At 43.0% G+C, this 12,757-nt stretch overlaps 1 protein-coding gene across 4 annotated transcripts; it reads right to left on the bottom strand.

The window, feature by feature from the left end:
• Positions 1-218: 218 nt before the first annotated feature.
• Positions 219-10,585, bottom strand: C1H21orf62 (chromosome 1 C21orf62 homolog). 4 transcript variants are annotated; one of them, XM_010722928.3, is made up of 2 exons: positions 9,989-10,585; positions 219-3,608 (listed from the first exon to the last, which is right to left on the bottom strand). In XM_010722928.3, the coding sequence occupies exon 2, from the start codon at positions 3,539-3,541 to the stop codon at positions 2,864-2,866; it is 678 nt and encodes a 225-aa protein (XP_010721230.1). In that variant the 5' UTR covers positions 3,542-3,608; positions 9,989-10,585; the 3' UTR covers positions 219-2,863. The 4 variants fall into 4 exon arrangements, with proteins under 4 accessions (XP_010721230.1, XP_010721216.1, XP_010721212.1 ...); XM_010722914.3 differs by having other exon boundaries at positions 219-3,611; positions 9,989-10,584; XM_010722910.3 differs by lacking the exon at positions 9,989-10,585 and adding an exon at positions 9,392-9,974 and having other exon boundaries at positions 219-3,611.
• Positions 10,586-12,757: the final 2,172 nt, after the last annotated feature.

The raw sequence follows: 12,757 nt of genomic DNA, 5'->3' as shown, positions 1-12,757 counted from the left end.
AGTGGGAACGGCTTTAAACTGAAAGAGGGGAGATTTAAGTTAGATGTTAGATAGTGGTGAGAAACATAACAGGCTGGCCAGAAAGGCTGTGGGTGCCCCATTCCTGGAGGCACTCAAGGCCAGGTTGAATGGGGTCCTGGGCTGCCTGAGCTGGTGGGGGGCAGTGCTGTCGACGTCAGGGGTTGGAACCAGGTGATCTTTATGGTTCCTTCTAACCTAAGCCATTCTATAATTCTATGAAATTATGTAATCATTTCTGCAGCGTGATACTTAATGTATCATTGCAGGTTGTCCAGATACAAAGAAAAGAAACCTCTGCTAACAGAATTAATAAATCTCACGTTGTATGCGTTATGTACTTTGCTTTGTATTTAGCTCTTTGAATTGCTGTGAAGAAATTCTGTAAGCTTCTAAAGTGGTGCTTTTATATGGCAAAACCAAATCAAAAGTAAATTGGGAGAATCAGGCTCTTGGTATCTGTTGGAGAAGAATGTATGAACTGCAAAGATCAATGCAATATTAGTGCTGTGGATTTCTGCCAATCATGTAACTGAAAGCAGGATTTTCCCTGACTCCTTGAAGATTTCTGCAGTGTTTACTTGTACACACGAATATGATATCTTTTATTTTATCATTATTCAGAACACAGCTGTGGCAAGGGTAATCAAAACTTTAATTTACAGCATTAAAAAGCACACAGATCTATTAATGTGATTTCTTCCCAAGAAAGCCAGAATACACACGTCCTCAGTTTCTGCTCTGCATGTGAGTTTCAAACAGTAACCTCAGCAATTATTGCTACCCTGGCAATACAGTAGTGTGTTACTGTGTTATTCAGCACATTTTTTACTAGAGGGCAGCAGAGCATCAGTGAATTCACTGAAAAAGATTTAGGCTTGACTTTTAAGAGAGGATTAATAAGATTTAGAAATCAATATATTATGTGTTTGTTTGTTTGTTTGTTTTTAACAAGAGTATCCTGTGCAGAGTTAATGACCAGCCAGTTTATGTTAGTAGTTTTGCAGAGCCAGGATGATTTATATTCTTCAATAATCCATACCAGGCAAGTACATGCTCAGAAAAACACCCCTGCTCCTAACCTCTGTCACCTTAGCTTCAGCTCCTAACCATGTTGTAACTTGTGACCATAGAGTGTTCACAAGTAATATTTTTCATTTGTGGAAAAAAACTTTTAATTTGTTTTCAAGGTGCTGACGAATGACAAAAGTCTGTACAATAGCTGATTGAATAGCTCTCTGAGTTAAATTGAGTTCACTCCTCAGCCCATAAACACCAATGTCTTTAAATCTGTTAATTTTCAATTGCAAATCGACCTGATTATCCTAATAGCTATTATACAGTTGATTTCAGTGGCAAAGCCTGCAGTAATTAAGTGTATGTAAAAAAAAATAAAATTGAGTTGTGTTACCTAGCAAAACTGCTTCACCATTGATTATAATTATGAGCAAGGCTTAGTTTAAAGTTAATGAAACAAATTCATTGGTTCCTCAGAATCTAATAACTGTTCCCCTCGGTACATGTATTTTATCCCAGATTAAGAGAAAAATGTAATCCTTTGCTGGCACTGCAATTCTGTTTGGACTTTATTATACTATACACATTGATTCCAGCCTTAATTGTGTCTCATAGAATGTGAATCCTGCAGACATGGGCAAGGAGTAGACTTTTGGCTATTGACATTGTCCTGATGTTTTTCAGGGAATGGCAATCTTTCTCCCTCAGTACAGCTGATACCTGTCTGCCTGAAGCCTTGCCTTACCTATCAGATGAGTCGCAGGATGGCTTGTTTTCTCCTTCTCTTAGAGACAGGGAGTTTACCATTAGCACAAAAGATGAAATCAACTTTGTTGTATTTGGGGAAAGGAGCCATCAATGGGAAAAACACCTTTATAATCAAGGCATTTTGCAGGGTGACCTCTTGCCCACTCTTTCTCATGATGAATGGAAAATGAGAGTACCCTGCTACATGACTGGGCACCCTCCATCACATACTGAAAATCCAGCCCACCATACTTCTAGCCAAAACAGATTGCTGGCCATCTCACAAATGCACCGTTGGTTATGCCGAGGTGGGAAGCAGACTGCAAAGCTGCCTTTGCTGTCCTAAGAGGCTCTGTCACCCAGGCTGAGCATGGGGATCCCAGCTCTGAGGACTCAGCAGAGGGCAAGGAAAACCAGCACTCTCAGTTTTTCTCTGGTAACTTGTAACCATCTCAAATCATAGAATCATAGATTCTTTGAATCATGGAATGGCTTGGGTTGGAAGGGACCTCAAGGATCATCAAGCTCCAACTCCCCTACCACAGGCAGAGCCATCCACATCCGCATTTAATTCTAGACCAGGCAGCCCAGGGTCCCATCCAATCTGGCCTTGAACACCTCCAGGGATGGGTATCGACAACGTATCTGGGCAGCCTGTTCCAAATGCCTTGAACCTCACAGCACAGGGGTGAGGCCAGTAAATGTAGGCAAGAGATTATTCACCCTGCGTGCAGAGTACTACTGGCAGTTTGGGCCTCCCTCATTGGAAGAAAAGTATTGATCAACCAGAATGTGCCCAGTGGAGAGCGACCAAGATTGTCAGGGAACAGAGCGTGTGTTCGGTTCCTAACTTACAATATAAAAGATTTGTAGTGATGCTTTCACCTTGTTTCATGTGTGCTTTGCTCTTTAAGGAAGCGTTTACTGAGATAGTCAGAAGAGTCTGTATTACTTCAAACGCCTCCTTGTAGAGTACACAGTCAAACTTTTCATCCTGTAATGACTCCTTCTGGCCAAACCAAACAGAGTCCCACCTCTCTCTCAGCAGTTGCCATGCCTTTGGCTGACTGTGCTAGAGAACTCAGTAAATGAATGTTACAACATAACTTTTGTTATCTGAGTTTGAGAAAACATTGGAGTACAGCAGGTTGTGAAAGTGCTCTGTGATACTAGAGACATTTTCCACACTATACGACTTCAGCAAAGAATATCCATTGAAAAGAGAGGTATCCAGAAAAGAAATGTATACTAACATTTGCCTGTCTTTGTTGTGCATTGTGAGTAGATCTTCTTTTTCATTCTTGCTGCTACTGTAGATGGTTACGCTCTGCTCTGGAAATTGTCCCTTGACCTTATTTTTTACCCGGAGTTTTCTCAGTCCCCAAATGGTCAAGTATTCTGTTGGTAGAGGAGTAGTGCCACAGAAGGAGAGCTTCAAATCCCACACCATTGTGAAGTTGAGGAGCATCTCCAGCACAGAGGTGTCTGTGAACCAAATTGTCAGGTCGCTATTGTAGTCAGTTTTTTCCATGGTAGAAGGCAGCACTGTTCTGCAATTGCACAACAGGTTTGCCAGGCTGTAGTCGCAGTCACGGATATCCGCCAAGCAACTGCAGTTGCGAATATTGCTTTCCCTGGTGAAAATTAGTGTATGGTTCTTCTGACTTCCCATAAAACTGTCAGTAATGCATATGCCGAGGAAGCCAGCCAAAAAGAGAGCCAGCCAAAAACAGAAAGTAGAGAAGGCTGTTAGCTTCATTAGTACTGGTGCCAAGATGCCACGTGTCTTCTCCTTTTACACAGTGGATTTTATCGCTTGTCTTTACCTACTGAAAGAAAACAATTTATTATACTGAAGACGCTTAACTGTTAATACTGCTTTGCTCTTCTCATTTATTATCAGACGCACTGCTGGATGCAGCATGTATCCTTCAGAGCCATGCGGAGCCAACCTGTTGCCATAAAACTTGCTTTTTGTCCATATAAAGCTACATCATTTTCAACCTTAACCTGTAAGTTTTGAGATGCAAGGACCATCTCTCACCGTCTCTGCATGGCAACCAGTATAGGACAGATTCTGATTGCTCTGGCTCCCTTCATTTATCCTGGTAAAACGAAGTAGTACCTTCAGGAATGCGGTGGAGCACTGAGCAATTTTCCATCCCAACCATGGTCCACCTCAAATGGTTGAGGGCAGGACTGGTGAGACTTCGCAGCAACAAGCCCTTGGATTTTCAGAGCAGTGTTGGATCTTAGCAAACACATTTGGCATATTATTGAGTGATGGTGCAAGCACAGATGAAAATTGGCATTTCTCAACTAAAAATTACAAAATGTTACAAAGTTTGTTTGATTTGTCTGTAACTGTTTTGAACCACCAAGAAACGGTAGACCCAAATTTTGACTAAAGGCAGCAGGTTCTAGTGAGGGAAACAGTAGGGCATGCAGTGGAAGGAATTTTGGTCTTTAGAATGTGTGAAGATTGCTCCATGTCCAGAAGGTGTGTCCAGCACTTCAGATGACATGGCAATGCAACTACAATTGTGGAAAACATACCAGATAAATAGGAAAATAATAGTATTTGCAATAAAAATATGAATTGTTTTGTTTCTAATATCCAGTCTCCCATCATTAGGCAATGAAGTCTTCTGCTAAAACCTAATGGTAATTTAACAGAAAATAAAGGGAAAATTTGCAATTTAGATTTGAATGTTTTAAGCTGCCGAAAATTCAACTGAGGTTGTTCTTTCACTGATATTAAACAAAATACATACATAATTGCATTTTGACCAAATAATTTGTGTCCTACTTTCCATATTTTTCATTTATAGAGGAAATTGTACTTGAATCAACAGAAAATCATGATATGGAAACGGCCAGAACTTTGGCATCTATAGGAAAAAGAAGAAAAAGGAACGTGCACATGTAGGAAAAAAAAATGGCAATAAGGAATAATGGACTTTGGGCTGGACATTACCAGCTGATCCTCTATGGGACTGAGATCTTTAGTTTGTGATAGACACCTGCATGAAAAAAACAGCAACCAAAAAGTGATTAAATTTCTAAGTAGTAGTAGGAAAGTATAGGGAAAAAAGACAATATTGTTGATCTTCTGCATAAATCTTTTGCTCACACTTGCCTGTTGTATGCAGTTCAGATCCCACTATTTCAGAAAGGATGGAGAAGAGCAACAAGGACAATGAGATATAGAATGGTTTCCCTTTAAGTAAGGTGGAACTAGGTAAGATAGGAGTCTAGCCAGGAAAAGAGGCGGCTGGTAAACTGCAACAGCACAAATAACATGGGGATAGTGTGTAGAGATCAATTGTTCTTCGATTTTTTGAAGCACAAGAGAGAGACATCTCCCAGAGACACTAGGAGGTGGCTACATGACTAGACAGATCTTTGGTCTGACAGATTATGGCCCTCTTATGCATTCTTATATATTCTTGTGTAGTGTAAATGTAAGCAAACTGACTCAAACATGATTTCATTCCATATATACTCCTTGAATGTAGCACATTGTTTTCTTAAAAGAATACAGACATTTTAATGTTGAAATCAAATATTTAACGCACATTCCTCAGACTTATTGCGGAACATACCAGAAATACCAATCCAAGTGTTAGCTAACGTTTAACTTCAAAGGTCAGACACATCCAAGCTGTGACTGTTCTGATATCCTTATTGCCAGATGAATTCGATACCCAGCATCTAAGCCTCTCAGCATAGAATGTGTTGAAAATCCTATTTACTAAACCTTCACACTGTGTTTGCTCAACTCTTCAGCTATGGCTCACAGTTAGGATAAAATAAATCGCAGACACTTTCACATGTCAATAAAATTATTGGGATTTATCTATTTCAGAGAAAGTATTTGCCAGCAGAAAATCTAGACAAAGTTAACAGTATGAGTGCAAATTAAGTAAACAAAATTTTAACTGAAGACTCAGAAATTAAAATGACAATACATTTTCACACTAGAAATGACCGAACTTGTTCATTAAGCAATTGCAGAGATGTATATGATCAACACACTTTGGTTAAAACACAAAGTGGCTCTGTAGCCTAAGTGTAGTATGTGCTATAGGGCTTCTGTGCTGCTGCTGGAAGTTTCTTTCAAACTTTCTAGTAGCGAAGTCTAGAGCTGTGCAAGGCTGCAAGATAACCTCCAGCAGCAGAGGTACCACTATGGCTTTTTCTTTTATTCCAACACAGCAAAGAGGCAGTGTCCAAACTGATGGTGGTTTATTCAAACAAAGTAGCTTATGCATGACAGTACTGACTTTACAGCATCTCAAACAACCATGTTTCCAATGAGGGGTAGGTGGGGCACTATAACAAGCCCTTCACCCAACTGCACTGTTGCTTTTTTGAAGTTAGCTTTATACAGTCAGCTGACAATTAGATAGTGTTCTGAAATTATGTGCTGTAATTGTAATGTTTTTGTAATGTCTTTTATCAGTGACTGGTCATCTGTTACAGCTGTCACCTCCAACAAATCCACACCTATCTTGGTGAATTAGATAACATAATTCCTGCTTTCCTTCTCTTCCCATCCTTACATGGTCTTGTCGGGAAATACAATTAGAAGTGGAAGGAAAATAGGCAAATAACACAGCAGGTAAACAGTTATCAAATCAAATTACCCAAACTTGCCATCCGGAGTGACAGATAGATAAGCACTTAGTGTTTGAGAATAAAGTGAAAAATTAAATCAGCGTGTGAGAAAAACTGAAGTTAATAAAAAACTGCCTCAAGTATCATTTAGACTGCAAGGCCCCAGAGGTCCTTCTTTATGCCTGTTTTTCTCCTAAACATTCACCCAGCTTCACTAAGCAATGGCAGAGTATCATCACACCATTAGTATTCCTGGTGCTTGGTCCAGTTCTCTTGCAAACAGCTGACAGCGTTTCTCTATGGTAACCTGCTATTCCTGCATTAAAAAACCTCAAAAATATTTTGAAGTGTAGATTTTGGCTGGAAGAGAGCTCAAAGCCCACTCACCCCAACCCCTGCCATGGGCAGGGCTGCCCCCCACCAGCTCAGGCTGCCCTGGGCCCCATCCAACCTGGCCTTGAGGCCTCCGGGGATGGGGCACCACAGCTTCTCTGGGCAGCTGTGCCAGTGCCTCACCATCCAAAGGTGGTTTTCTGAATTCCACAGCCATCTACCATCCTGTTTTCCTCTTAGACTCATCTAGAAAAGAGTACAGTGCCCCTACCTCTGAGCGCAGCCTCAGCCAATGCATGTGGAAGGCACAGCAGCCTGTATGTTCAGTAATGCAAAGATTGGAAGAAAATGAGGCCCGGCACACGCAGCATGTCCCCCAGCCTGGCTGCAGTGGGGAAGGAAGTTCTTCTCCCGAGCTGGGTCTTTGCTTAGTGGCAAACACAAGCCGTGATGGTTTTAGGAAAGTGTCACACATGCTGGAGATAGCAGCAACCTGATTCTGAAGAAAAATGTCTTCAAATGATCTGAACTCAGCTGGTCATCTGTTCATTTTTGCCCTGAGCAGGGGGCCTTTTAAGTGAAAATTGGATTAGACACAGATACCAGAAGAAAACAATTCTGGTGTGACTGCTTGAACCGTGAATACTGTTACTTGTATACCATCTTTCCAGCACCGAAACCCCATTTTGTAGCACATTATCCCCAAAGTTTCCTGGCACAAGATTCCATCCTCACCTTTTTCTTTACAGGTTCGGATAGCTACAGGATATTTCCAACACCTACTTAGTAATAGTGTCATTTCAGGTTTCTCAATTTGCTTTGATCATTCCAGTTATTTTTAATTTAATTTAATTTTATTTTATTTTTTGCTAATTGCAGATCCTGTGTATGAAGAAAACTGCAAAAAAGCAATAAAAAGCCTGTGACTGTTGTGTGAGAATGCTACTGTCTCAAGGAAAGTTAATCCTATTCAATGGGAGTCCCCAGCCTATACAATTAATTTCTTCATGGGGTCCTTTCTTCCATTCTCTATTCAGAAAAAAAACTAATTAAAACCCTTCATTGATCACTTGTGTTAGCATGTGCCTGTGTGAAAGTGCTGTATTAAGCAAAGAGGAGCTTAAATCCATATAATCTTGTGCAGCTTGGGCAACGTACACAGAATGAATACCAAAGCCACCCAATTTAGACCAAAATAACATGAAAGACTGGATAAAGCCCAAAGCATTTAGAAGGAGAACAGTGAGGACTGCCTCTCTGTTTTCATGTTTGCATGCAGGTATGAGAGGGCCATGTAGAATACACTGCATTTCACAGCTCAGGTGGCACTGAGGAGGTGGGTAGAGCAGCAGCAGTAAGTGCTGACAACCTGCACACTTCTGGACTGCAGCATGAACCATGCTTGTTGCTCCTTACTTGAACATGGTTTCTTCTTTTACCTGTACAGCAAAAGCCTGAGCTGCTGTCACTGGGCTGAGCTGCTGTCACATGTAGGGGAACAAATTCCTTCCAGGCTGTGGTAGAAATGCAAGATAAATCAGGCAGTTCTACTGCATTGAACCTGAACAATGCATGAACCCTCAGACATCTTGAGCAGCTGTATGTGTCCCTGCTTCAGTATTAGGCTGGAATAGATTAATTCCAGAAGTCACAGAATTGTTTCAGATGGGAAACCCTTAAAAGCCATCTAGTCCAACTCCCCTGCAATGAGCAGGGACACCCACAGCTCCATCAGGTTCTCAGAGTCCCGTCCCGTCTGACCTTGAGTGTCTCCAGGGATGGGGCATCCAAATCAACCCCTGACTCCTGTGCTAAGGAGAAACACGGCGTGTATGGATATGTGTTACAGTGTGAAAACATCTTACTTCTACTTTAATCAAATATCATCACATTCCGCTATCTTGCTGGTTCTGTTACTGAATGACCCATCCTTTTTCCATTCATCAGGCTGATTTTGTTTTTGTTTAAGGGAAGCCTCAACAAATACAGTTTCTTTCAGTACTGCAGCTGATTCAGAATGTGTTAAATACATGCAAGCTACAATGTTAGGGCTTTTGAGCTTAGCATGATTCTCGTGGCCTTCAAAAAATATGTACCCACATACATAAAGAGTAGACTTGTGTAGTCTTCCTAATGGAATTTTCATAAAACAGGTAATGCTTTGTTTATTCCTCTCTCTGCTGATCCCATTGGGGAATCAGGATGGGGGGCCACCCTATCTGAACACCACCGAACCAAAATGAGCACTTCAACATCAAAATGCTGACAGAAATTTTAAAACCACTTTTTAAAATTCTCTGGTTTTTGTGTCAAATCGATGCCTTTTTAGAGCAGAGATATTCACACTGTGTGAACTTTAGGAAAGAACATTTGATGGCAAATTTTTGGTTGTATCATTTCTAAGCTCCATTTCTAACCTGTCTGGCACAGAAGTTCAAGTTAAGCATTACACTGAGTTAGAGATTTACCAAACCCAAAGATCTATGCTTAATTCATTAGTGCAAATGGTATACAAAGTGTATTCCAGCAATCGAGTTTCTTCTGTTCAAATCTCAGACTAAGAAAAAAGATGCAAGCAAGGAAAGCCACATGTTAGAAAGACGCAAAGAAGATGGCCATGAAGAGGATGGAGACTGGAGTCCAGAAGCAGGGTTACCTGGTGCTGGGTGTCTCAGCTCCCACTCACGGGTTGGGACAGCGCATGGTGTCAGTGCCAGCAAATTGCAGAGCCACACAGTGATGGCGTGTTTGTTGTGCTTTGTACTCCCTGCATCACCAGCCTGATTTGTAAATTAAACAGCAGAATAAAGCACAGGTCCCAGCTGCTCTTCCCCTGACCGTCCTCTGCCAGTGCCTTTCTCAAGACAGTTTTTTAACAGAAGACAATGGGAGTAATTGACAGCAAAGCTCTGCTGCCTTTAGTGAACGGTTTTCCTAAAGAAGTATTTGCAAGAGGGAACAAAACCTTTCCACAGTTCTTTCAGTTTATTATTCATACAGCTATTAATTATTAACTCGGGCATATGAGTATAAACAATTGCAACACATCCAAGACAAACTTTGCATAACCTGTTATTTCCCTGTGATTACAAAGCAACAAATCTGAAACGTACCTTCCAGGAAGAGAACATCGGTGACAAGGAAATAATTGTGCTGTGGGAGAAACTGCCTTAGACATGAATACACAAGCTATTAAGCATTCTCCAGCTATTTACCATCCCCTGCTTAGGACAGCACAAAAGCAGCAACTCACTTTCTCCTGGTGCTGATGGAGCATCGGTTCCTGCGCCGCAGCCCTTCTGGAGGTAGCGATGTGTGGCACCGAGGTTAATCTGCAGGGCAGGCGGGATGCGGCTCTCCCACTCACTGCTCTCATGTTGCATGGGGCTGGCAGCCCACAGCATTCCCCTGACAAGCAGGAGAGAGCTCTAAGGTCTGCCCATTTCATTGTCACCACGGCAGGTCCCTACCTGACTTTGCCACCTCCACTCCTATGCTGCTCCCACACTAAGGGGATTGGCCACGAGGGACGTGCCCTCCCCTGCCTGCTTTCCTGAGGCTGCTTTGGTAGGTTTAGAACAGAAAAATGCCTGTCTTCCAGAGCCCCAGGTTCTGCTCCAGAGGCTGTTTGCCCAATGTGCAGGAGTAAACGGATGTTATTGATCACAAAGAAATGCATCGAGAGGATCCTAAAAGGGTATGAAGCAACATACTCTGACAAGACTCCAGGGAGATCTCATCACAGCCTTAAAGTACTTGAAGAAGAAGATGGGGACTGATTTTTTTCGTGGTCTGATAGTAACAGAACAAGGGGGAATGGCTTCAAATTAAAAGAGGGGAGATTTATGTAAGGTACTAGGAAGAAATCCTTTTCTCAGAGGGCAGTGAGGCACTGGCACAGCTGCCCAGAGAAGCTGTGGTGCCCCATCTCTGGAGGGGCTCAAGGCCAGGTTGGATGGGGCCCTGAGCAGCCTGAGCTGGTGGGGGGCAGCCCTGTCCACAGCAGGGATTGGGGCAGTGTGGGCTTTGAGGACCCTTCCAACCCAAACCATTCTGTGGTTCTGTTGTTCTATGATTCTTCTTCTCTTATTGCTAAGTCATGTCCCCAAAAAACAGATTCTGCAACATGCTTGGCACTCCCATTCATGCCATTTTGGCTCTCACAGTACTGCAGAGCTGGACTCTAAACCTGTAGTTGTTTCAGAGCCAGGCTGAGAGATAGGTATCAGCCTTGCCTGGATTCAGCTCTCTTTTACACACTCACAAGTGAGCCAAGTACCTTTTGTCCAGAAATGTTCCTACTCATTTTCAGAATCTCTCAATACGTCATCACGGATGGTGATAATGTGTTCCCAGCTGTGTGCAAAGTGGACTGGTACAGGAGCACTTACATAAGATAACTGATAACTTTTGCCATTTGTCTTTGAAGGAAGGTAAATATACCTGTTAGCTCTTCTGCATATGCATGTACATACACACACCTTCCCGAGCCAAAGGACTCCTCTGAGTTTCACCATTCCTCCAGGGAGAATGTGAAGGCCTGACACTGGGGTTTTCTTTCTCATAACCCTGGGCATTATTTTCCAGTGAATGTGAAGAGAATTCCTATAATGTATCAAGAAAGTCTACAGCCCCAGGTTGATAAAAATAAACAGCAATTCTGTAAAAGGCTCAGTAACACACTGGGTTATAGACGAGAGCATGCATCCTTCATATGATGACACAGAGTAATAACAAACAGGTGCATTACATGTACACATTATAACAGTATTAAAACTATAAGAAAACACAAACCGAACACGATTCACAATGATAAATCAATGCTTGCTCCTAAGTTAACCCCTAAGGTTGGTGCAACATCACCCACAAAGTGAATGGGGTATTTTGTCCTGTTGCCAGCAGATAAACATTTCTAAACAAGTAAGCACCTGGACTTCCATGCTTGGCAGCAACCAGTGTTCATCTGAACCCACCAGACAAGAACCGTGTGCCCATAAGTAGAGGTGACTTTCAACAGTTTGCAAAGGGATGTGCTGTTGAGTAGGGCTGTTGTTTTTGTCATGGAGATGGTTGTCCACTGACTGCTGGAATGAAACCTCTGGCTAATGGCACCATTCAGGTACTTAGTGACCATGCCTGATATATGGTCCTCTCCTGTCCCGTCCTGTCCTGTCCTCTCTGCACTGGGCCAAGCAGCACTGTGGTGCAGTGGAAAGGGAAGGGACAAAGGGCAGAAGGTTTCCTTCTGGATTTCAGCCTGTAGCTGGCCTGACTTAGATGGATAACAAGTTACAGTGACTAAAAATGCACTGTCACTGATCACCTGCACTTTCAACGTTGCAGTGGAGTGGAGTGTCTCCAGAGAAGGGCAATGAAGCTGTGAAGGATCTGGAGCACAAGTCTGATGGGGAGCGGCTGAGAGAACTGGAGTTGTTCAGTCTGGAGAAGAGGAGGCTCAGGATAGACCTCATCGCTCTCTGCAGCCACCTGAATGGAGGTCGTGGCGAGGTGGGGGTCGGCCTCTTCTCACGGGTACCAGCCATAGGAGAGGTGACGCCCCCCAGTTGCCCAGGGGAGGTTCGGGTTGTGGCAGCAGAGGGCGCTCTCGGTCCGGGCCTGCGGGCCCTCTCCGAGCTGCGGGCAGAGCGGCGGAGCGGGGGGAGGACGCTGTGAGCAGGCTGTGCCTCACAGCTCGGAATCGACCTCGTGAGATCCTGGTTCGAGGAAGATTCTGCGCCAATCTGAAAGTAAAGGCGGGATTTCTGCTAGAGGGGCGATGGAAGGGCCTTATGCCTTGTTGAGGACTACAAAGCAGCAGGTGCTTAAGGTTCAGTGGTTCCAGTGGGAGTTAAGAAGTTGGCTGTGGCAAGAGGAGGCATTCCAGTGCAGTTTTGGCCATGTGGCCCGGCAGAAAGCAAATAGTTTTTATTGCTATTAAAATCCCTTGGGGGAAAAAAATCCAAACCAAATTGAAAGTGTTCCACCTGTACAAACTTCCAGTTTTTGAGACTTTGTTCATCTT

The sequence above is a fragment of the Meleagris gallopavo genome, chromosome 1, assembly GCF_000146605.3.
Source record: "Meleagris gallopavo isolate NT-WF06-2002-E0010 breed Aviagen turkey brand Nicholas breeding stock chromosome 1, Turkey_5.1, whole genome shotgun sequence".
Lineage (NCBI taxonomy): Eukaryota > Metazoa > Chordata > Aves > Galliformes > Phasianidae > Meleagris > Meleagris gallopavo.
The sequence above is the reverse complement of the archived record's forward strand: the minus strand, read 5'-3'. Positions and strand labels throughout refer to the sequence as shown.